The following is a 24,250-nucleotide window of genomic DNA, read 5'->3' as shown; positions in this document are numbered from 1 at the left end:
TATATATTAAGATATAGTACGGTTAAGCTTAATACCCGGGTAGTAAGGCCCTTATAGAGTTATAGGGCACTTACTAGCTATAAATTAGAGTATACGCACTTAGTTTAGCCCGTAAGAGGCCGTAACTAACCGTATAAAGGCTCCCCCCAAAATTTAACGTTTCTAATAAAATTATAAAACTTTCATTTATCATATATTATCGTTATATACTTTTCTATCCTTTTTAGTATTATAGATCCCCATAAGCGTCTATATTTTTATATATATACTTATAAAACTTAATAAGTAAAAGGATACCCCTATATATCGCTATAATTATATATAAACATTTACCCCTTACTTAAAATTTCTTTTTTAATTTCTTATTTTACATATTACTACTTTTTTAAAATAGTACGACTACGTATTAATCTTTTACTATATTGAACGATAATTATTATAAAGTTAGAGAGTAATTAGACTTATAATATAATTATTATACATATCTTTATAGTTTCTAATACTAGAATTACAAAGCGAACTTTCGAACGTTAACTTATAAAATAGGATTTATAATAAGAAAAGCGTACGGTCTTTTCTAAGGATCTATTAATTCGTATCTAAGAATTATTCTTTTAATAATACTTAAATAATAAAAATATCCTTTTTTAACTCTAGTCTAAAGGATTTATAATTACGGCTATAGGATTATTAATACTTCGTTAATAAAATCAGTTTTAATAATAATAAATACTAGAATAGCTCGCAATTATATAATAACGATTAAAAGAGTTCTTTTTTAATATACTAGAGGTTACTTACCGTACTAAAGGGTATAATAAAAAGTATCTTTATATATAGGTTCGCTAATAAGCTTATATTATTAACTAAAATAAACTATACTTTATATATTATAAACCTTTCCATAATAAGTTTAAGATCGGTTAAATAAAATAAAATACCGTTATAAAGGGTTTACGACTCCTAGACTAAATTATATTTAGTTTTTAAATACGTATAATAAGCTTTTACTATTTAGATTTAAAATTTATACTAATATTAATACTTATTCACGGTTTATTATATAGTTCTATATAAGGGTTTCTACCTATACGTCCCGGAATATACTTATATAATATCTTATTGTTATTTAATAACGGGGATTTATGTTATTACGAGTTCGTTTAGACCGAGGGAAAGAAACCGTTCTTATGTTTAGTATTTATTACTACTTTTTATAATACCGTTTAATAATAAAAAGTCTAATTATATTCCGTAATTACTAAATCTTTAGCAAAAATATCTATAATATTAAGATTAAAAGTTAGTAAAATCGTTTTTATCAAAGTAGATTAGTATATTAGTAAGTAAGTAATATATATCTTAGTATATATAAGTATACTTACGTTCATAAAAATACTTCTAACTACTTAAGTTCTAAGGGCTATTTTATATAGATATACTCTCTAACTAGATTATACTTCTATTTACGTATATACTACTAATTCGTTCTAATTTTATTAACTTCGTATAAATTTAGAACTCTTATCAAATTCGTCGTTAAAAAAGTCGCCCTTACGTTATTTTTAGTTAGTTATAGTAACTATATTATTAACTTACGTTACGAACCGTATAAGACTTTATATAACTAATTAACTAAGACTAAGTTTAATAACTATTAAACGCTATTTAGAATAGTAATAATCTAAACGCATATCTTCCTTAAGCTACTTTATAAATTTATACCTTAATTATTAAGGGCTCCCTAATTATATTAACTAAAAATACAAAGTTTAGTAAGGCTAATTATCCTTATTTTAAAATATATTAATATCTTCTTATTTATCTAAAGTAGTATATACGTAATAAGCTCTAATTAGAAATTACTTTACTTAGTAAACTATAAGGTAATATTATATAAGTTAAGTAAAGATTAGAAAACTCTAAAATTAATCTTAGAGTATTAAATAGCTTTATAATTACGAGCGATACTAAGGACGAAGAGGAATTATAAATACAATTATAATTTATTCTAAACTATTTATTAATAAGAATGCTCGTTTTTATCCTTATAATATACTAAGTTATTTACTATCGTAAACTTTATCTTCTTATCAAACTACTATAATCTCGTCTTTCCTATCGTTTTTATCCTTTTTAACCTTTTTCTTAGCCTTTACCTCCTTCTTAACGATCTTCTTTTCTTACTTAACTAATAATTCCTCCTTAATTTTTATTATTAATTTAATACTAATACCTATTAAAAGCCGTATTTTCGGAACATTTCTATACGTCGTTTTGCCTAAAGTTTTAGTTATAATTAGCTTTATACAACCTTTTCCTTTCTTTACAAACTAAGGTTTAATAACTAGCGACTTAATTCTAGTTTAAAAAATAATAGAAAGTTAGTAATTATCTTTTTTATATAAGATCGTAGCTTTAAAAAGGAATCTCTCTAAACTTATAGCTTCGTACGCTATTTTATAATATTCTAAAATATCATAAAGATTTTTATATTAATTAAAAATACTATCTACTTTATTAAAAGAATTTACTAATTTATTATAAAATATAAAATAATAAATCGCATTATATCTTAATATAAAGTAAACGTTAAGAAGCGATTAAACTAAACTTTCCTAATAAACTTCTTAATAACTTAGATATTAATATAAGTTATTACTTAGAAACCGTTAAGTTCGTTCTTAAAAAAGGATATGTTATATAATATAATAGAGATATTAATTTTTAGCGATTATTTTAACTCCTTTTTTATTTACTAAACACTTCGTTCTCGCTCCTTTAAGCCCGTAAAAAGAGATTTTATTAATATCGAGGCTTATACGTTTATACGTTCTTATTATATAAAAAGGGCAGAGCTTATATAAATATTATTATTAATCGGTCGTTTTAAAATAGCTTTATAAGGAGGTATCATGAGGTTAATTAGTTCGGTAACGTCTTATATAGAAACTAGAAATTATTATAAATCTATATTATAATATTTATAAGCGAGCTATTAGTTTAATAACTTAAGTAAAGAGTAATTTTTACCCGTAAGAGGGTAAAAAGTAGTAATTCCTTTTATAATAAAGTTATAAGGAGAAAAAAAACTTTTATATCGGGGTATAATATTGTGCGATTTTATATACCGCCGTACGGTCTAATATATTACGAAATTAAAATATTTCTTAAGCTATAAATCTCTATAACCCCTATTTATAGGTTATTATACTAGTCTAGACCCTATCCTAGGTAGTAGGGTAACCGTAAAATACGATTTCTACTTTAACACATGAAAAAAGTGTTTTAGCAGAGTGCCTCTTGCAGTCTGCCGTACCTCGGTCCAGCGGCATTGGGGACCTCAACAACCCACCTCCACTAAACTTGGAACTTCCCAACCTTGAGAGGTTGACGGGTATTTTAGTAAGGGAAGGGACCTTGGTAAAGCCCCTAAGGTAAGTACCTAGGTCCTAGCTCCGTTAGCCGAATCCCCAGAAAGCGCCTAGGCACTTGCCCAGATAGGAAATAGTACATCTGACCTGCCGCTTATCGATAACGAACCTTCCGGAGATACGACGCGGGGGTCGCGCGCGCATTTTGTCGCTGAAGGGGGAAAGAAAAGGAGGGGGGTAAGTCGAGGTACTAATAAATTGTGAGGTATCACTTGCCTTGTAGCTTTATCGGCCCAGGGTCCTAGTCACGTTCAACTGAAATTCGTCGAGTGCGTTCCACAATCCCAAAGCCCTCGACAAACACTCCTCTCTGTGCCCTCCGCCGAGCTTCTTTCCCCCCTCCTTCAACTCCGAAGCGAACTGACGCCCAGCGCAAGGCGAACCCTGCGCCGACACCAGTCCAGCACCGAATAACCGCAACACCGTCCGACGCAACCTCCCCAGCCCGTCCTCCGTGCTCCTCGCGAACGGCTACGAACATAGCTCTTGGACCCTCCCCAAGTTCATGACTTGCGCCGTCCCAAGCCACTCGACCTCTCTCTCTCCTTCCGTCTGGCCCTCCGCGCGCCGGACGACCACACACACTTCCAAATAAAGACCGAGCATGTGCCCCGCGCCTGATCATGGAGGCTCTGCCATAGATGATTCCCGACCCGAAGACAACGACAACACTCTCAACAACACCATCGACAGCGAACACAACCCCTCCGAGCCTTTAGTCTTGGCCGGCGCCGACATCCGCACCAGAGCCCGGACAATGACGAGCACCGAGGAAATCGACAACACCATAATCCGGCCGGGCTCCGTCCGCATCAATGTAAAGGGCGCCTTCATCGTCGATCCGGACTCGAGTTCTCCGAGGAGCAATGGCCGAGGTTCCCCGACTCACCACGAGACGAGCGATATTCGCCTGCCCAACCACCATGCCGTCGTGAGCCATATCGCCGTTGACGTATGCGACTCCCTCCTGCCCTTACCTGCTTCCCCTTCTTGTTTAGTTGCTAATCCCCTTGTTTTCGCAGATTGGCGGCTCCTTGATCAAGCTCGTCTACTTTACGCGCGAGGCGCACTCCACCGAGCCCGGCGGTCGTCTTAACTTTCTCAATTTCGAGACCGATCGCATCGACGACTGCATTGAGTTCATGCGCCACCTTAAGGATAAGCAGCAGACCCTCAATGGCTCTCAACCGAACGAATTGAGCGTTATGGCGACGGGAGGCGGCGCTTTCAAGTTCTACGATAAGATGCGGGATGTCCTGGGCGTAGATGTGTTGCGCGAGGAAGAGATGGAATGTTTGATAATTGGTAAGTTCTCGCAAACCCCTCGGCGCATGCTCAAGGGTTGCTAACTTACCTCCAAGGCCTCGACTTCTTCATTACCGAGATACCCCGCGAAGTCTTCACGTACAGCGAAACCGACCCCATGCACTTTGTCTCGCCTTCAGAAAACATTTACCCCTACCTCCTCGTCAACATAGGTTCTGGCGTCTCGATGCTAAAGGTCTCCGGGCCCCGCCAATACCAACGTGTAGGCGGAACCTCACTCGGCGGTGGTACGCTTTGGGGCCTGCTCTCCCTCCTGACGGGCGCTCGCACTTTTGATGAGATGCTCGACCTGTCAGAGCGGGGGGATAATGCCAAAGTCGACATGCTTGTCGGCGACATCTACGGGGGAGACTACGGCAAAATTGGCCTCAAGAGCACCACGATTGCATCGTCGTTTGGCAAGGTCTTCCGCATGAAGCGCACAGCCGAGAATGAAGCGGAAGACCACGGTGGACTGCACAATGGCGATAACAAGAACACATCTCCGCCACCGGAAGCCTCAGCTGAAGATGGCCCTCAGGGAGCAGCAGAGCACTCCTCAGAAGAGCCCTTCTCTGGGGCAGATGTCTCGCGTTCGCTGCTATATGCGATATCCAACAACATTGGCCAGATCGCCTTCCTCCAATCTCAAATCCACAACCTGGACCACATCTACTTTGGAGGTTCCTTCATTCGCGGGCATAGGCAAACGATCAATACCCTCAGCTACGCCATCAAGTTCTGGTCTCAAGGCAAGAAGCAGGCCTACTTCCTCCGCCACGAGGGCTACCTGGGCTCCGTCGGTGCCTTCCTCAAGCGCCAACCTCGCAACTGGGGCCGTCGTGGTTCTCTTGAACAAGCAGAGCCCATGGAGAAGCGCATCCAGAATCGCAGGATACACGACGTTGAGATGCAAAGCCTCGTCGACGACTACGCTTCCGACTCTGGACGCGAATCAGGACGCGACTAGCCAATAAGCAAAGAAAGAAAGGAAAAACAGCATTACATTCATAAAAAGGAGCGAAGGTAGACGAAGTTGAACATCCCTGTTTTCGGGCGTTGTGCGGGCAGGCGGCGCGGTATTTTCTGGCATTTACGACGCTTGATAGCAGAGCATATGCGAATTTAGTGGGGGAGGCGAGATTGAAAGACGTCACGCCAACTTGGTGACCACTTAATCGGCACATACCATTATATTTTTTACTACATACTTACCAGTTTAATGTTATCAGTCATAGCTCGGCTGGCCTGTCGAGACGGATCGGCCCTGGATTGTCAGCAAACATTACAAACATCATAAACATTTCAAACAAAGGATTACCTTCTTAGCCCTTGTTCGTGTGAGAGGTGTCAAGTAAGCAGCGAGAGTTTTTCTGGACTATTCTGTCAATCTTGGAGACTCCATGTAACCGAGGGCAGTGTTCCAATACATGTTTGTGGATCTACGGTCACCTGGCTGGCTCAGTGGTATGTCAGTCCAGGTCACCAATCTTTTGACTTATGATCATGGGCTTTCTTCCTGACCTCAAAGCTCCTTTCGAAGGCTCTCGAATATTGTCATGTCATCATTTAGCTAACGCTTGCTGCAATAAGTCTTCAAACTGATCGACATACCCAGGTCTCTTAGTATTTCCTCTGAAGTTGAGGTTGTCGTTACATCAGATACGTCATGCTACCCTTCGTCCTCCACATCATACATATAGCGTCATATCCGTCATCCCGTCCTCCGCACCGCCGGATTACCTTTGGGCACATGGACCCCGGACGAAGCGGACGATCACATGTACTCCGGACTCAACGGATGCGGTCCATAAATTCTTGGCACCTCGGAGGAGGGGACGTGGCCGGGGTGCGCATTGAAACGTATATGGGCCGTGGAAGACTCGGGAATCGTCCCCGGTAACTTTAAACGTTATGCGTATTTTTCTCTGGATCGGAAGACTAACCCTGCTGTACGCTCCACTACTTGTAGTCACTTCCGGAAACCGCTAGTGAGGCTTTCTTTACAGGTGATTACTTAACTTAGTAGAGGTCAGGGGTTGTAAAGACGACGTATGGTCTGATCTGCGTTATTCGAGTTTGGGATTGAGTAGCTGAATATCATTGATTCTTGGTGATTGCTGATGTAATGGGTCATGATGAGAAGGTCAGTCAGAAAAAGAATCACTGCTCTACTGCAACTTTTCGGAATAGAGTAGCTATAGAGTCTACAACACCGCTTCGTAGCCGCGGATCTATGCTATCATAGCCATCACGACTAACACTACATCGGCGCCGGTCCAGATCCCGCACTCCTCGGCCCAAATCAACAGACATAGCCCGGTACTAAGCCAGCCCTCTTTACAGAGTTCACAGAAACGTCACCGCCCCGCCACCGCAAGCCTTACGACGTAGTCGTTCGCAACGGGGTCCGGTCTAGAAGCCGCAACAACGGAACAAACTCATCTGAACGGTGTCTTCCTCTCTGCCCAACGTCACCTAACCCAGGATAGGGAAGCCACTCAAGTCGGGAAATTCCCACTTTCAGCTGTTCGCACGAGAAGGCTTGACCCGAGGCAGTGGTTTGTGCGGTTCTCCACCATGACCATGGGAAGTAAAGCCCGACGACCTGGATACTGGAACTTCTTGCGATAGTTGGCCGTTTTTTTCTCGTTTTCGTCTCAAGTATAACTCAACCAGCCCACGCGACGTCACAGAACGACCCGCAGTAAGAAATATATGCCGAGGTGCCAGCCGCAAGTTGTGTCGTCTGATGTTTCCTGCCTTTGCATGAATAGCGGTAGGTAATCGGTAGGCTATGCACGGACTGCCGGACAGCGCCTGTATGGATTTACACCCAACAAACTTCCTTCTAGTTGCCTAATACGGAAGCCGATCGCGAGAAGGTATTCGCTTACTACTACGTAGGAGGGAACCGCAGGTCATTGATCCGGACCCGGCGGAGTCGGCGGCACGCAAATCGGGAGACCTTCCAAGGGAAGACCCCGGACGACCGTAGCTGGACCCGAATACGGAGAGCTGAAGGCAATCGGTTGGTCCCCACTACGATCTTGAAGCTTTGAAGTGAGAGCGAGAAAGAGGGAGAGGGAGGTCGGGGAATTACATCATTGCGGTTGTCATTGCTGTCAGATATCCCTGTCTCCCGTGAAGTGACGTCCGGCACACACACTTACCCACGCATTCGGCTGAGCCCTGCGGTGGTCTGGGCATGGACTATGCGTCCTGTGGAGGCAGGGTTGCAAGTCCAGCGTTCTCCTACACGGGCGTCGATCGCGGTAAGGCAGGTGAAGGATGTTGGGTCATGAGAGGTTTACGAAAATCTATATAGATGAGTAGAATTCCCGCCTCCTCTCCGAATCTTGTCTCCTCAGCATCAAACAATCACACAACAACGAAATAACTATAGCTTCCAACAAAGACGCATTCCACACGTCAACATTGAATAGCCTCCAAACTACCAACGAAGTACCACAGCTCGAGAAAAAGCATCAAGCAGAACCTATATACCTACGACACTTACCACCTTCAACCGCCAACATGCAGTTTTCCACCGTCTTCGCCATCTTCGCTGCCACCATGGTCGCCGCCGCACCCACATCTCCCATGGATTCAACTCTTGAGGTCAGAAAGGACCCCGGTGCCATCGCCGCCTGCGAGACGCAGACAGCAGCCGACCAGGTTGCCTGCATTGATAAGTGCAACAAGGACGCCGCCTGCATCACCGCTTGGTAAGTCAGAGTCAAGAAGCGCTTGATGTCAGAAGAATGATACTAACTATGCAATAGCTCTCTGGATGCTGCCCAGAAGTACACTGCTTGCGCCACGAACTAGACTCAGAGTGATATCAGCGGTTGAATAAGTGTAGGATAAGAGAGTGGGAACAATATGAGCATTAGAGATTGCATAGCAAGCGACCAGACTGTAAGATTATAAGGAACATTTGTTTGGACTTAGAGAGAGAGAGCGAAAGGTCTAGCTTCAATGAATTATTAGATTCTTGTGTAACCAAGTCCGTCATGGAGTCAGGTCTATTGCGTGAAAAAGATCAACGCCCAGGTCTTGAGACCTCTTATGTTCGCAGTACAGCGTAATTCTGCGACAATCTTTACATTATGCCTCATTTGAAATCTTTAGCCTCCAATACATCTTGAGAGGAGGGCGGAAGTGACGCCACATCTCAATGTATGGACTCTGAACCATACTGGGGGGCGTAGAATAAGAAGTGCCTGGAATCTCTGCCGATGCGAGTCGACAGGATGGACCATCTCCTCCGCCAGAAACTTCACGAAGACCACATCCTCTGCTGAAGTGCACAACAAAGTCACGCCGGATACTCATAATTCACTGGTTACTGATGACTCGGCATGGAGCCACAGTGGATACACAACCCCCCTTCCCTGAGACACCGATCCCGCCAGCATGAGCTGGCTTGCAAAAGTCTAACCGTGCGTCACGGCACCATCAGATGGCTTGGTGCCAACTGAACTTACAAAAGCAAGTACAACAATAGCACACGATCAAGTACTAAACCAGACTCCAAAATTTCAAAGATGGATGACTGATTTACTGCTCCCTGAGAGCTCCGGCGCCGGGTTTCGGCGAGGGTCCCGCCCTGTCCACTGGTAACTACGACCGGGTCTCCTCGTTCTCGGTATTGAGACGATTCAACTTGGAGCCAAGGCGGGGCCTCGATAGTCGGTCGGATTGATCACACATGGAAATGACCAGGAAAATGAAAGACTAGGACAAGAAACGCAACTCGTCTCGCAACATGACACTCAACGCTTCATCAAGCACAGTCCAAGGTAATTCTATTGGCCGTGTGAAAGTATCAGGCAATAGGGGAACAAGACGACCACATATTGTTTCGACGGGCGGTCTTGTTGGACAGGCTAAGGGGAATGACTCCGAGGCATGTGCAACGTCGTCTCCGAAGCCGGGACCGAGGCACCGCAAAAGTGGGGCTACTACCGTACTTCTCGGGCCGGTGCCGACGAACGAACGGCGAATGAACATTGTAGCACAGATCACTTAAGCTCTGCCGCAAGGTAGAGCTGGATATTCACTGTAGTTCCGTATATAGGCTCTTCAAAGGTCCGATGGACCTATAACGACATCTAATTCTGCACGGCGGCTTCTACATTGTGTCATTCATTACACATCATCTCGTAGCTCAAGCGTTCTAATTTATACTTATATTCCATCAAAATCAAGAAAATATTGATTGGGGCAATAAAATTTGGGTGAGATGTGATAGCTCTGAAGTGATTGGCGAAAGTAAGAATCTCGGCGATCCTTAACTGTTGAATGGAATCGAAGGCCTTGAGCCCAAAGAAGACGCTTCCGGCCATCAAGTCGATAACTTTGGGTAACATGATCGACCGTAGTGAAGGAAGCTCCCTCGATATGAAGCGGCTGTCAAATTCCGGGAATATCACCTTCATGAGATTCAATAGGTAGGCGTTCCCGACTCCTCAACTGGTGTTCTCTCTGAAGCTCTCCAAAATGGGTGGATGTACGGTGATGATTAGGTTACCTGCCTCATTCGGTGGCCGAAAAGCGTTTCTCAGGACGTTGGGAAAGACTTCTTCTTGATGTCGCTTTCAATTTTACATCGCTACAGCGGTACGAATTCCAGATAGCTGCGCCAGGTGATCAACCCCGGTAGTAGGGACTTGTTCTTCGATATGGCAGCGGTTCTGACTCTGAAAAATGTTTATTCCACTTTGGATTATTTCAGTAATGGAAATATCATATCGTCCGCGTAGATGGGAAGAGTCTGGTAAGTTTATCGCCAACAAACCTATCAACGCAATCTAGCCTGAGACAAGTAGGTTACGAGGTTGAACCAGACATTCCAAATCAGTCATTCTTTACCTTACCTCCATCCATACCTGAACACAACTTACGTGAGTGTAGGCTATATCTCAAAAAATTGTGTCATTCGCTGTTGAGCTAGGCTCTCCGAATGGGAGATCCAAGTCCCCAAGCCCCGAACTGAACCTCAAGCATAGCAGGAACTCTTCCGCAGGAACAATCCAGCTTGCTCAATTCCCAAACGGAGTCCATGATGGTCAGAGAAATGGCATTCCAGAATCGCCCTCACGAATCGTCAACTCTACAGCAGTATAATGGGAACATACAAACTTGCAACGATCTGGCGCCAGTGTATATCCCATCCCCGACCCAGACCCGAACCCAAGCTCCTCAAGTAATGGCAATACCTAGAAAACGGATCCTCAGCTAGGCCGACGGACGAGGCAAGCCTATTCTACCATGGTTTTCGAAACCCTCAGACGGATGACCATGGTTTCTCCCTTTTGTGAAGAGAGGGGAAGGGGAAAGGAGGGGGTTCATGGTCAATGCTCCCCCGGCGAGCCCGTGAACACTTAATCAACGGGCCAACGTACAACATGATTGTGGGCATACGTACTGCAGATAAACTCTATCAAGTTGGTAGGTAAACTTCGATTCAACACGGAGAGCCATGCGAAGACGAAAATGAACTTTTTTGCTCCCCCTATCTACCTTATGTCATACCAGTTATGGGACAAAGGGGAATCGATCGCATTACAACGGCTCATTTCCGGGGTCGTCTCAACTACAACGTCACATGACTCATTGCGACCTTAACAGTAGCAGCAGCATGCTCGGACTCACGTAGAACAGTCAGTACGACCAAGCTCGAACCTAACGGAATTATTACAAATGTCACTTGAGTACTCGGAGGATTGGAAGACATCACAAGGCAAGAGGAACCAAAAAGTCATTGTAGAGCGCATTTCTATTCCTCTCGAAAGGAACTAGCTAATTAAGTATTAATCCAACAAGCCAAGGGGTATAAAAAAAAAATCTTCCAACACCGTTTTTTTCTGATGCGCTCTAAAAGTTCGCGGCCAAGTTGAGATAAAAGTGGGAATATAGAGCCTTTTTAACACCGAATGTTTCCAGACCTATAAAAAACCACCTATGCAATGTGTTTGTTTCGTAAGGATCGTAAGAATGATATGTAAAATTGCGGGCTTGTAGATTACAGATTTGTGTGTGCGTGCAGCGACTTGGATACAGTAAGGAAATTTTGGGGGGTAGCATCTCTCCTCCGCGCTCAAGTAAGTTTCATCTTACCTTAGTAGAGGGGAGGGGAGAAAGCAGCCATGTTACCCAGCTTAGAATGCAGCGAGGGCAGCAATGGCAACAACGGCACCGAGGCCGAAGGTGGTCTTGCCAGCACCGGCGACAACGACGCCAGTGGTGGTAGGGACGGCAGCACCGCCAGTGCCAACGGGAGTGGTCTTGCTGGCGCCAGCGGCGGGGGTGGTAGGGTAGGGAGCAACCGGGGCCTGGGAAGAGGCAGTCGCGCCTGGGGCAACGGGGGTTCCGGCGGGGGCAGAGGGAGCCGGGACGGGAACGACGACCGAGGCGGAGTTGGTGGCGAAGGAGACGTGGGGAACCTCGAGAGTGGTCTTGATGATGGCGGTGGTGGAGGAACCGGGAACGGTGGTGCCAGAGGTGACGCAGGGGACAACGATGGTCTTGTCAACGGTGACGGTGGTGTACTCAGCAGGGTTGGTGGCAGCGGGCTTGGTGGCCGAGACGGTGATGGCGGTGGTGATGGTGGCAGGGACAGTGACGATGGCAGGGTTCTCAGGGATGTGAGCAGCGCAGATGCCTTGGAAGAACTGAGTAGCCTTGGAGATGATCTCGTCGCTGGCACCGTAGGAGTAGATGCAAGAGAAGACGTTCTCGACGAACTTGGAGTCGGGGCAGAAGCAGTTGACATCAGAGTTGTCAGTGCAGCCGGAAGAGAACATCCAGGTGCTCAAGCACTGGGGAACGACATCGGGGCAGGGAAGAGTCTCAACGGGGCCAGCGGGAACAGTGACCGAGGCGACAGGCTTCTGGGAGGAGACACCCTGGGAAGGAACACCGGCGGGCTGGGTGGCAGCAGGCTTGGAGGGAACACCGGGGGTGTGGACGAAGGTCTCGGTGACGGGGCAGATGGTGGTAGAGACGGGGACGGTGACGGTGACAACGGCGTGGGACTTGGCGGGGCAGTTGGTGACCTCGGGAGCGCAGGAAGTGACGATCTCAACGCGGGTGGTGTAGACGGTGGAGGTGGTGTCGTAGACAGTGGTCTTGGTCTCGGGGACGGCGGGGACGGTCGCGGGGACGGTCGCGGGGACGGTCTCAGCAGGCTGGGTGCCATTGCCGGGGACGGTGGGAACGGAGGCGCTGGGGAGGGCAGCAGAGGTAGTCTCACCGCCGACGGGCTTGGTGACAGACTCGACAGGCTTGGTGGTCTCCTCAGTGGGCTTGGAGACAATGGGGGTCTCGGCAGGCTTGGTGACGGAAGGAACAACAGCAGTGGTCGAGTCCGCGGGGATGGAGATGGAGGGGAGGGCAGCGGAGGTGGTCTCGCCCTTGCTGGGAACGGGAGCAGTCTCGGTCTCCTTGGAGGGGCCGGTGGTGGCAGGCTTGGTGGCCTCGGTGGTCTCCTCAACGGGCTTGGTGGGCTTGGAGACGGAGGGAACAACGGCGGTGGAGGTGGCCTCGGCCTCGGAGGTGGTCTTGACGGGCTTGTCGTGAGTCTTGGTGCTCAAGGTGGTGGCGATGGCGAAAGAGCTGGTCTTGGTCTTGGGAGGGACGGTGGTCTGGGGAGGGCTGCAGTCGAAGCTGATGGTGTGGATGCCAACACCGCAGGTGGTCTTGGGCTTGGAGGGCTGCTCAGGGTAGACAATGGTGACGTTCTTGGCACCACCGCACTGGGAGTTCTTGACAGTAGTTCCAGACTTGGAGCAGGCAGAGCGGTGCTTGCAGCTGGAGCCATCGGGCATGTCGTAGTGGAACTCGAGGTCGCAGTCGAACTCGACGGAGACGTCGAAGTGGACAATGGAGAACTTGTCGGGGGAGCTAGTGCCGGAGCCACAGCCGAAGGAGGGAGAGGTCTCCTTGGTGCTTCCGCAAGAGCCCTCAATGACCTTGCCCTTGCCGAAGGTGCGGGGAGAGAGAACATCGCGCTTGGAGAAATCGCTTCCGCAGGTCCAGCCCTTGAAGTCGAAGCCGCCATAGTTGCTGAACGATCCAGTGTTCAAGTCACCCCAGGAGAAGCCATCCTTCTGCTTGTCGTCACACTTGTTGTCGGTGTTCTCGGGGCAGGTGAAGGAAGGGAACTTGTTCCAGCCCTGTGAAGCTTGTTAGTGATCACCGACCAGAGAGGAGTAGACGAGATCTCATGTGAGATTCGACTGTGGAGATGTTGTTGTAGGAAGACTTACGGTAGCAGTGACCTGGCTGACGCCGGCGGCAAGGGCCAGAAGAGCAACGCTGTTCTTCATTTTGAATGATGGACGAGGATTCTTTCTTTGAAGTGAGAGTGAGAGATACTTTGTTCTAGTGAAAGTAGAGGAAACAAAAAACTAAGTTGGTATTAAGCTGAGAGTAAAGAAGCGAATGACTTTACACTCAGAAAGCGAATGGACTGTTGTTTGATAGAACGAAAGTAGGAAAGAATGTTCGATGAAGATGAGAATCGAAACAGTAAACATGAGCGGGAAGAGGAAGAGTCTATATACAAGAACGACGACTCCTATCACTGGGGATGGTTGGGTGTGAGGTTCCCAGTCCTCACCCTCACCCTCACCTGAGCAGGCGGCTTGCCTGGAGGGGGGGTGGGAGACTGACAGACTGAGTGACTGACTGAACAGACGCAGAGAGAGGACCGAACGGGGATGAGGGACGGAGACGGGGTGGATCCAGGCAGGAGGTGCAAGTGCAAGGCCGTGCTGCACGGACTAGGTACAGCGGACCCGTGGCATGGCCATGGATGTGGACAGCACTCGCACTAGGCATGGGGGCTTGTGGACTGGCTGATGGATGGCCGTGGTGCGGTGGTGGGCGCAGATGTGGATATGGGATGGGTGGATGGAGGCTAAAGGAGGAGAGGTCACCGGAGGGCATGGCAAGCAAGGCAAAGCGAAGCCGGGTTTGATGCCGGCCTCTTCGAAGGCCATGCTATCCGCCAACAGGGGTTTGGTTCTCCAAGCAGACTTCTGGATGGTGCTACGACTGAAGACTGGGCTGGGAAATGGGGGATTGCAGGATGGGGCCAGAAACAGCACTGCCTTCTTCCCATCCGGCACCTGAGCGGTTGAACGGTTCCTATTCGAGCAACTTGTTGCTCGGATCGGAGCCAGGAACAGACGGAGAAGGGTGCATTTGGGCACTGCAGCCCCTGGACAACCTCTTTGATCCTTGAGCATGAGGACGGGACTCTCTGTGTGTGTCTCCATCCCAATGGTTGAACAGTGGCCTCCTCGCTCAAGTCCCGGAGGCCCTCTCCATAAACTACATGGAGGTTACGGCACATGGTTGACGAATTGGAAGTGATGGATGTTGAGATTGAGTGTGCTCAGCCTTCCGGAACAAAGGTAATGCTCATGCTCGTAGGCCAGGCTGAGTTTCATGCTCATGCATAACCGTGTGATGGTGCTTAATTGGAGAGATCCGCAGTTGCTTTGGTGGTGCCATAGGGTTTAGTCAGATTAGGGGCAAGATGGGGATGTGTGTCCTGTGAACAATGACGATATGCTACGGCCGAGGGCAAGATGGAGAAGTGTTCATGAATAACAACACGGACGCCATGTGGAGATGGCGGTTGATGCAGGACCGAGACTAAAGAGCACCGCCTATTATGCTCGAGATGAAGGTGTCGACGATCCGTCAAAGCCATGGGCGGACGGAAAGGACGGGAAGCGAATGCAAGACAAGCCAGACAGCGTCGGTGGGTTGGACTTGCTTGGTGAGAGTGAGAGTGAGAGTGAGAGTAAGATGTTGAGTCGAGTCTGTGAGCTGCGGATGGAGATGAGATGAGGTCGGTGCGTACGCTTTGGTGCCGCTGTCTGCGACCTTCAGATGACTGGAGGGAGGGAGCGAGCGAGCGAGGGGCAGCAGGTTGTCTGTCTGTCTTAGACATTGACGGTAGCCTAAGTCTGACTGTCTGTTTCTGTGCATTCTGGATCCGAACAGCAACCGTGTGCCATGGATCGTGGATCGCAGAACCGTGGACGGTGGTGAAGGATGCATACTGCAAAGTTGCCATCTGCCAGTTCTGCGCCTTGTTTTGCCGCCGCCGTGACGCTTGGGCGGTAAAGTGAGTAGTCGGGTACGTACCCTTGGTGACCTTCCCCCTTGCCATCCAATGCTGTCCCGTTCAGGAACAGGAAAGAGCATGGACAGGGGCTGCCTACCTAAAGAGACCCCGTCGCCGACGACGTGAGAAGGCCCAAGCTGTGAGCTGCCTCTCTATACCTGGCCCCCCCTGCAGTCTGCAGACTGTCGACTGCAAGAAAAGACGGATGCACCTGTTGAGTGTTCATTCAGTGGCAAAGTACAAGTAAGGTGCGGATGCATAGGTAGCAGAGACGAGAGTCTGGAGTGCAGTTCTAGGCTGGCCGTTTGCGCTATCCTTCCCCAGAGGCTTGCTTTTCTCTCGCCGGGCTTGGTCTGAAATCTAGGCTTGACGCCACAGGGAATCTGAATCTCCCCCAGCAGAACAGAGTACCTACTGCGGTAGAGACTGGACGCCTTTTTTGATCTTTTGAGGGGACAACGGGCGCCTACCCCGATCTAAGTGACCCCGTGGCTTACCATCTGCGACTCGCTGTAACTGTACCTTATCCCGCATTGGGAATGGCTCATTGTTAGCCAGTCTATTTGGTAATCGCTCTACAACTTCACACACTTTTGATTGTCGGTTGCGACACTGCTCACAAAACACTGTAACCCCAAGGGTGCACCAATTCTTTCCCATCGGTGGGTGGCTTTTACCTTAGTCAGGGGCAGAAAGACCTTACCATAGTAGGTACTCCGTACCCGCCCCGCCATCCATCCATCCAAAGACCCCACCACTTCACATCCAGCCAATCGTGCATTATTACGGGCTGGAGTCTCTGGGGTTGAACTACGGCGAATCTGGACGTCTCAAACGGACTCGCCGCCGCCTTTCGCCCTCCAATAAACGGCGTGGATTGGATGCCCCAGGATGCCTCGATACGCTGGCCTCCGCGCCTAACGTCAGCCCATCCAGCACTTTGGGGCTCTTTGGAAGATCAACACGGCGGCAAGGCACATATGGAGGCACCGAATGCTGCACGTAATCATTACCCGTGTGTATTTTAGGCATAGCAAAAGGTCACCAAAAGTTAATTTGAAAGGTTGATAATGTTAACCGTGTTCCAGCCTGCATCCGTATCCATCTCAGCCTCCCTCTATGGAGCGTCTCAAGGATCACCTTAGCAAAGTTTGAGTTGTAGTGCAGACAGATACAGACAGTTAGAGACGGGAGAGACTGTTAACTCTTGTTATCGAATTTTTTAATCTGCAGAATCAATTCTTGGTCCATCCTACCCTAGCCCTCCAGATAGATGGAAGTCGATAATACGCGGACCACTCTGCGTACCCGTGTATTGGCACCTGGGCCCATTGGTGTACCTCCCGTCGGACCTCCCACCTGAAGGACGGAAGCATTGGACGAAAGAAGCTCATGGCGGTGGAAAGGGGCTAGCCAATGACAGCTGGCAGATCATCTCAAGTCACCCTCACAAAGTTGAAAGAGACAACAGACAATTTGGTCGCACCTATCTTACCTGAACTCATTCCTCAAGAAGTAAAGACACTTACTCGACGAATCAACTCAACTTCCTAGGTAGTTCCCTGCCGCCCATGACCCTTTCTGTCCTGTCATGCTCCGAACAACGGCTCTTTTGAGGCCCAGAGGGTTGCTTTGGGCTGCTTTCTACTTGTCAGTTGACACAGACACTCATTACTTGCATCCCGACTCCTTGCCGCCTGTCTGCTCCTTTGAATTGTTCCTAGCCTCTCGAGTCTTCTACAACCTCTCCTCTGGCGACTTCTCCTACCAAGCGAGGGGCTCCTTGCCCAGTCCAAGTTGAAACGCTCAGCCACAGCGCCAGCTTCTCCGTTGCGCTAATGCAGGAACAGCATCTCGGAGCCAATCAATGACCAGCGGAAAGGAAACCTCTTGGGAAAGGGCAACCCACGACGTTGCCTTGGATCCCTGCCATTTCTCCCCCCTGTCTCTTGCCTTGCCTTGCCAAAAGGAGGGGATTCTTCCTCTTCCCTGCTCCTTCTTTTTACCCCTGCTTGCCCGGGGTCATCCTCTCCACAACTTTTCACTTCCACTTCGTGCCCCTGGCGCCTTGTTCACGGCGTGGTCCTTCCGCCACTCCTTTCCCCATGGTTCACCACTTCAACATCCATTCACCTCGAGGCTCGACTCCATCACCCCCAACTCTGCAAGGAAAAAGCATCAATCCACATCCAGATGGTCATACACTTGCATCCAAAGTCCACCTCGATCGCATTCCTTCTCCATCCTGCTACCCTGGACCCCTTGCTCCCGAAGAAAAATTCTGTCAGCAAGGGCACGCCGGAATCTCGAGAGGCTATGCCCTTCAGAGGAGAGCAAGAACACCTGGGATCCCGGCCCAAATCCTCGAAGCACGCTTTACCCGATCATGACGCGACCTGTCGGCCCTGTTGCCCAAATCCATCGACATTGGTTTTCACCCTGGTCGACGATGCTCAGACCTTCTGGCCAGAAGCTCCACGATAGCTCTTGAGCGTTGTTCCTTCCCTCGCTTTTGCTCCCTGCGCTGCCACGCCGCCTACACTCTTCCGAGAAGAATAGGCTCGCTTCAAATCGTTCGATCTAGGACCCAGTCTGGTCGCCACGCCTGTCAAGCGATATTATATCGTGTTGGGTATATTCAATCCCACCGTGTTGCCAAGATATCGCGGCTCGGTCAACCGGCCCAGATCAACCAAAACGAACGGGCCGCTGCTAGTTATCGGGAATGTTTACTCATCCGTCTAAACCTCTATTTGCTTCCGAAAAAGGCCTGCTCGCCAGCTTCATTCTGGCGCATTGTACGGATATCTTTACTAGTTATCGTTATCGCCGTGAGCCTCGTAGACCTGTGAAAGGTCCCTCCTCGCCGTGCGGCTGTGCGGCTGTCTATCCTCGGGTCAACTGCAAAATCACACGTCAATAGACGTCACAATGCTTGGCCTTCGACCGGTCCAGAATAACAGGCCAAAGAGTCTTCCATCGTGTCTTGGCCTGATTGCCATCTCAAGAGCTCGTTCCGAGGAAACGGTTTGTTTCACCAAGTCAGCCACCCGAAGCCAACGAAGCCGAATGTGGGCTATCAGTCTACCTCTTTCTGGAAGTTGGACCCAATGATCAGGGCAACACAACGGCTTATTGCAACCTCAGCGACAACGTAACGCCAGCGGTGGTTTCGCTCTTTGATTTGCAGCCACAGCTTGTAGGCTACTCGGCGGCTCCCTCAAGCGTGTGGATCGCCAAACTGCAACCTTTTCTCGGTTTAGATTTCGTTTTAGATTTAAGCATCCTTTTCTCTCTTCGGTGGGTGGCCGAACCGCTGCAAGATGGCCGGACCCGTATCGGGCCTAACTAACAGGCCATGCAGTCTGCAATCCATCGAGAAGCGCTGGCCAGACCGCGCGGCACTATGTGATGGCTGCGGGATGCCAGGCGCCTTACCGAGACACGGGTTTTCACCGCAACCTGTCGAGTCTTTCGCAAGCAAGCCTTTACCTGAGACGACTCGTCAATGGCTAAAGGCAACGTCGCCAACTGTTGAGAGCCAGGCGGCTATGCCCAGATGCAATTACAAGCCCAGTTGTTTGGTCTACAGTGCACTTCATCCAGATCCTTTGCCCGGCGGGTCATGTTTTCCACCATTGTCAAAAGCGTCAAAAGCGTCAACACATACAACTCTAGGTTGCTCTGGCGCCCAATCCATCATCTATTCGCAACCGACTTTACAGAAGAGTGACTGATCCTGCCACCATGACGTGGGCCTTTTGCCCTATCGAATGCCCACCAGGCCAGAAAGAGCCGAGTCAGCCGGGGGGCTTTGCCTAATCAGGCACGCTCACCTGAATCTGAGAACACGAGCCATGCCAAAAGTCGCCGGCAATACAACCGTCTTTCCCTCGTTTTAGGTCCTCAAGATATCCTCCAATTTCCACTCGCGTATGGCTGAAACAACACTCTTTCTTGCTTCAGAGCTGTCAACTTTTTCGACATCCATATCCGTATTCACAGTCCGGGTGACTGTTTATTTCTGACGAGTAGCCCCAAGACAAATAGTGAGGCTCGAGCGGCATGTCTTGAGCCGATACCGCCTGAGGACCGTGAGCCTAGGCCCGACGGTCTGACCTAACCGGGGGAGATTGGATGACATAACTGACCGCAGTGGTCCCCTAAACTCCGACCGCCCTCACGGACAGCGGCGCCATGGGCATCAAGACCCATCCTTACCGTGGAAAGTGACTCCCGACAGGCGTCCCTGGACATTGCGACCAGCTGTATATCGTTGGAACCCGCGCTGGCTCTACTTGAAGATCGGCCAGCACTGCCGTCATGAATCGTCCGAGACCTCCAAAACTCAATACCAAATCTCAAGTATTGAGTGTTCATCTTCCTCCCCAGGCCGGTATCCGAGAAGAGGATGAACACCGTGCCATTCATCTCGTTGCCAACGCTGTGGTCGCTATCGAGATGAAATATTGAAAGTTCAATCAATTATCGACAACTGTATCCGTGAACCGAAGCTTTCGCGGCCTTCCCCAGAACGCACACTATCTGCCCCGTCTTCGCCGTCGATCATTGATCCCGCAGATTGGTTCAATACCTGGCTGGACGAAAGAGGAAATCAGACCATCCAAAACGGGGGTTTGCGAGAGAGAACGCAATCACGGCTCGGTCCCGATCATGAGATCGCCTGGTTCCGTTGGCGTGACCTGGAGTCTTGTCTCTAGCCATATGGTTCACTGGGTTTCTTCCCTCTTCTCATTTCCCAAGGCCCGCCTGAGCTTCTATTCTCAGCGACCTCTCTTGTCAAGGTTGCATTTTGTTTCCTCGGCACTTTGAGGATCTTCCAAACAAGACAGTTGGGTGCAAGGGCCGGCCATCTTCGCTTTCGAGCATTACTGTTCCTCCGATGCACCTCCGTTGCCGGGCTTGCCTTCGTTAACAAGGACCGGCGCCCTTTCGCGGCGGACAGTTCACCCCGAAAATTCAGCAACAACCGCGACTCCGCGATGGATGGCCTGCTGTTCGCTTCCCTTGCTGCCCTGTCACATAACGGAAGACAGGCCAGGTCCGTACCAGGGACCACCCCTTCCGGTTTGCTATGCTCCAACGGGTGTCTTCCACGGTGCAACCCTGACGGTGATGGCTGGGGTCGTCGCTGAAATCCCAAAGAGGAACTCAACGGACCGACCCCTGCAGCAGGGTTACCAAATCCCCGAGAACCTCCTGTGGACAGCTGTCGAAACTATTCGTGCCAGCGCGGCTCACTTTCAGCCACTGGTTGGTACTCAGTCAACAGCAGCATGCGTTGGGCTGTTCTGCATCCTCCAAGTTTTGAAAGAATGGAGTGTTATAATACCGATTGGGTTCCTCCCATCAAGCACTAGATCAGTTCTTCGTTGCCAAGTTACTCGATATTTCAACGCCACCCTGCGAGGTAAACGGGAGGCAAGGTCAGCGTAACTCCCGCGAAGTCTATCGTCCTGATCCCTCGCGAGTCAAGATCCTGCTCAATAGCCGCGTTTAACACCATCCTCTTTGCCAGTGGCAGTCGAGGCAGTCGGGGGTATCCCATTCATCCCATTCAGCTGATGTCAAGCTCTTGACCACTTCATCCGAACTCTTGCAAAGGGGCGAAGGAAAAAACATCTCCTAGGCCTCCGATCCCTAATTGTTTCGATGCCATACCCCGCCAAACATGCATAATGGACAATCCGAACTCAGCATCGCGTTCTTTATGCGAGCCTTACCGTGACGTATAGGGTGGCTGTGAAGCTGGTTCGTCGAGAGAAGAAAAAAAAGTACCCGGCAGTTCCGCACAAACGCGATTCTTACGGCAAAATGTTGGTCGACTGACGGGTCTTTTCTTCGATCCCCTCCTCTCTGCCTGGTTATCCCCTCCCTCCCGTTGTGGGGAGAGATACGGATATCGAGATGGATATCATGGGTTTGGCAGAGAGACTGAGCGAGTTATGGTAGCGATGGAAGAGCCGGCCAGTGGGGGCGGGGATGGTTCGGTTTCATGACACGAGGCTGAACTGTGTTGGTCGCGGTATCCCTCCTCCTGCTTACCAGCTCTCCCTCTCTCTGGCTCGCTCGCGGCTTCGCTTCGGCAGACAGGGGCATTAATCTAGTTTTTTCTCTTCCTTTCTAGCCTCTAGGTCCTGGCTATAGTACTCTACGGATACGGATACACTACTCTCGCGGGGCTCGAGGAGGTGGCTGTGAAACGGAACGCTGTTTATTTTGCTCTTGCTAGTTTGGCCAAGTGTGATCGCCAACTCGACTATGGCGATCTGCCGTAATGAGGGCGGGTACGGATACCCCGTGCTGCCGGCTTTTCGAGATGCCCATCACTGCCCCGTGTAACAGACTGGTCTCCTGGAGAAGGGGGGTAAGGGCTGTGTTTGTGATGGGTTGGATGGGATCTTTCACGGTAAGATGGTATTCGGTATCGTTCATGCTTGTAGCACGAGCCTGTGCTACGTTGACGAGTTATTGGACGAGGGAGCTTGTTTCTCGGCTTTACTTTGGACGTGCGATAACCGTTGCATGAGCGTGAATGTCAAGATGTCAGGCTACGGAGGCTGCGGGGGAAAAGGGTTGTCAGGCTCGGTGAGTCGGGTCTCGTTGCGTAGCCGTTGCATTCATCACATGCCTCTGCAACGTTCCCATCAAGCCTGAAGTCCCTTGGAAGGTCGTTTGGGATCTAATGCAGGTACCCGACCGTTTGTGCGGTCCCTTTCGGGAATACCTTTTGGGGGAGCTAAAGTACGATTCTACGGCAAGATCGGGATCGTAAAGGTGGGTGAACAGTGAACTGGTGGAAGCCTTGGGAAGGAAATGTTTTAGAAGAATAAGCAATGAGCGGCTTTACGACCTCGTACGTTGAGAAAAAAGCAAAACTTTTGCGGTCGATTGCAGGTAGGTATGCCTGTATGTGATGCATTGACGTTGACGTTTTGTGGAGGGGCGTTGTGGTTCGGTGTGTGAGACAAGGTCGTGTAAACGGTCGAGACTCGGAGAGGAGTACTTGGAGAGGATACGAGATGTAGTCTTTTTGTTCCGCGAGACTAGTCTCTCGCGATGGACTCTGTTTGTGGGATGAGGTGTGTTTCGGGTGGTGAGAGACATGCCTAGTCTACCGAGTGATGTAGAACATTACGGATTGATACGCAGCTTTGGACGATTACGGGGTGTCGGCCGAGGATCGGGTGCTGGGTGCCATTAAAGTTCGCTTGAGAGAGGTTTCGATGCCTTTTGCGTACATGGTGTTTTGGAATACGGGTCGATCTATCGTGTAGTTGTTGATTGGGGCTTTGCAAATTCGAAAACTTGTCTCGGGTTTTCCTTGTGAAACATGAGCATTCACGACCAAGGGTTCTGAGATACGAGGTAGTATGGCATTATATTCACAGGATACTGTGAACGACATGACACAGGCTCCTGTAGAGATTGTGGTTCTTGATAGCGCTTGACGTTCATGTCGGATGTTGAGGTTCAAGGGCTTTGGTGTGCTGCTGCGGCAATGCCTGTCCGTAGACTGGAGCGAGACCAAGGTCCCCCGTGAAAACATTCACAGCCTAGAAGCAAATACATACTTGTTTCCTAGAGGGGCGATTTGTCTCGGTCTTGCATCTGGGTATAGATGATGGCGGTGGCAGGAACGCCTCAACTTGGCTGTTGAGACTGAATCCCACTGCGGCCAGATGACGAATACCATTTGTCTCAGCTTAGATTCATAAATCCTCCTCTTGGAATATCCCCTAAATCGTTCGACTCTGGGTGAGGTTCTCAACGGTTGACAATGTTCGTGTCGCTTGGCTCACAGACTGTCTTCCTTGATACAACGTGTAGACGGATGTTTCCGGGGCTAGTGGTGGTGATGTTGAATGTCGAGAGTAGGGTATCAAGTTCACGTTGGATCTGGCTTGCACGACAGCATACCCTCCCAAAGAGGAATTATGTTTCACAAGAAGTGGAATAGCTGTGAAGTTTTCCATGATCACAGCCGAGAGATGTCGTCGACTTGCCAGCATAGCATGTTTATTATACTTAAACCGACACTGTGAGTTAGATTCAAGGCTACGAAGATTAAATATTATCCAGTGGACCTTTCAGAGCTCCGTGACAGCTAAACACACACTAATCGCAACCCTTAGAAGGTCTATGTCTCGGCACCTATCATGTCAAAGCGAAGACGTTGGAACAAATCCTGCCCAACAGCCATTGCGTTGTGCACGAGAGCATCGGGACACACTTCGATATGTGCTACACAACCATCAACGCAGCAGACAGAATGATCAGACTCGACAGGAAGGAATTACTGTACGTCGGTAAACATGTTTCTTAGTCCAAGTGTCCACGG

The 24,250-nt window shown here is 49.0% G+C and overlaps 6 protein-coding genes across 6 annotated transcripts; 5 read left to right on the top strand and 1 right to left on the bottom strand.

The window, feature by feature from the left end:
- Window positions 1–4,038: 4,038 nt before the first annotated feature.
- Window positions 4,039–5,709, top strand: CLUP02_08457 (uncharacterized protein; the record flags this gene model as incomplete). The annotated part of the gene is made up of 3 exons (XM_049287446.1): window positions 4,039–4,386; window positions 4,457–4,739; window positions 4,796–5,709. The coding sequence occupies 3 exons, from the start codon at window positions 4,039–4,041 to the stop codon at window positions 5,707–5,709; spliced, it is 1,545 nt and encodes a 514-aa protein (XP_049144589.1).
- Window positions 5,710–6,245: 536 nt separating this feature from the next.
- On the top strand, window positions 6,246–6,553 carry CLUP02_08456 (uncharacterized protein; the record flags this gene model as incomplete). The annotated part of the gene is made up of 3 exons (XM_049287445.1): window positions 6,246–6,295; window positions 6,358–6,379; window positions 6,443–6,553. 3 exons carry the CDS (start codon window positions 6,246–6,248, stop codon window positions 6,551–6,553), a joined length of 183 nt encoding a protein of 60 aa, XP_049144588.1.
- A 1,723-nt stretch (window positions 6,554–8,276) lies between these two features.
- CLUP02_08455 (uncharacterized protein) lies at window positions 8,277–8,570 on the top strand (the record flags this gene model as incomplete). The annotated part of the gene is made up of 2 exons (XM_049287444.1): window positions 8,277–8,467; window positions 8,525–8,570. 2 exons carry the CDS (start codon window positions 8,277–8,279, stop codon window positions 8,568–8,570), a joined length of 237 nt encoding a protein of 78 aa, XP_049144587.1.
- Window positions 8,571–11,905: 3,335 nt separating this feature from the next.
- Window positions 11,906–14,074, bottom strand: CLUP02_08454 (adhesin protein Mad1; the record flags this gene model as incomplete). The annotated part of the gene is made up of 2 exons (XM_049287443.1): window positions 11,906–13,921; window positions 14,015–14,074. The coding sequence occupies 2 exons, from the start codon at window positions 14,072–14,074 to the stop codon at window positions 11,906–11,908; spliced, it is 2,076 nt and encodes a 691-aa protein (XP_049144586.1).
- Window positions 14,075–17,479: 3,405 nt separating this feature from the next.
- CLUP02_08453 (uncharacterized protein) lies at window positions 17,480–21,588 on the top strand (the record flags this gene model as incomplete). Its single annotated transcript, XM_049287442.1, has 18 exons — window positions 17,480–17,684; window positions 17,739–17,996; window positions 18,065–18,286; window positions 18,346–18,686; window positions 18,744–18,837; window positions 18,897–19,188; window positions 19,253–19,510; window positions 19,567–19,617; window positions 19,678–19,821; window positions 19,855–19,982; window positions 20,079–20,208; window positions 20,281–20,334; window positions 20,403–20,693; window positions 20,753–20,905; window positions 20,946–21,213; window positions 21,275–21,335; window positions 21,400–21,426; window positions 21,482–21,588. The coding sequence occupies 18 exons, from the start codon at window positions 17,480–17,482 to the stop codon at window positions 21,586–21,588; spliced, it is 3,084 nt and encodes a 1,027-aa protein (XP_049144585.1).
- Window positions 21,589–22,452: 864 nt separating this feature from the next.
- Window positions 22,453–22,566, top strand: CLUP02_08452 (uncharacterized protein; the record flags this gene model as incomplete). The annotated part of the gene is made up of 1 exon (XM_049287441.1): window positions 22,453–22,566. The coding sequence occupies one exon, from the start codon at window positions 22,453–22,455 to the stop codon at window positions 22,564–22,566; it is 114 nt and encodes a 37-aa protein (XP_049144584.1).
- Window positions 22,567–24,250: the final 1,684 nt, after the last annotated feature.

The sequence above is a fragment of the Colletotrichum lupini genome, chromosome 4, assembly GCF_023278565.1.
Source record: "Colletotrichum lupini chromosome 4, complete sequence".
Lineage (NCBI taxonomy): Eukaryota > Fungi > Ascomycota > Sordariomycetes > Glomerellales > Glomerellaceae > Colletotrichum > Colletotrichum lupini.
The sequence above is the reverse complement of the archived record's forward strand: the minus strand, read 5'-3'. Positions and strand labels throughout refer to the sequence as shown.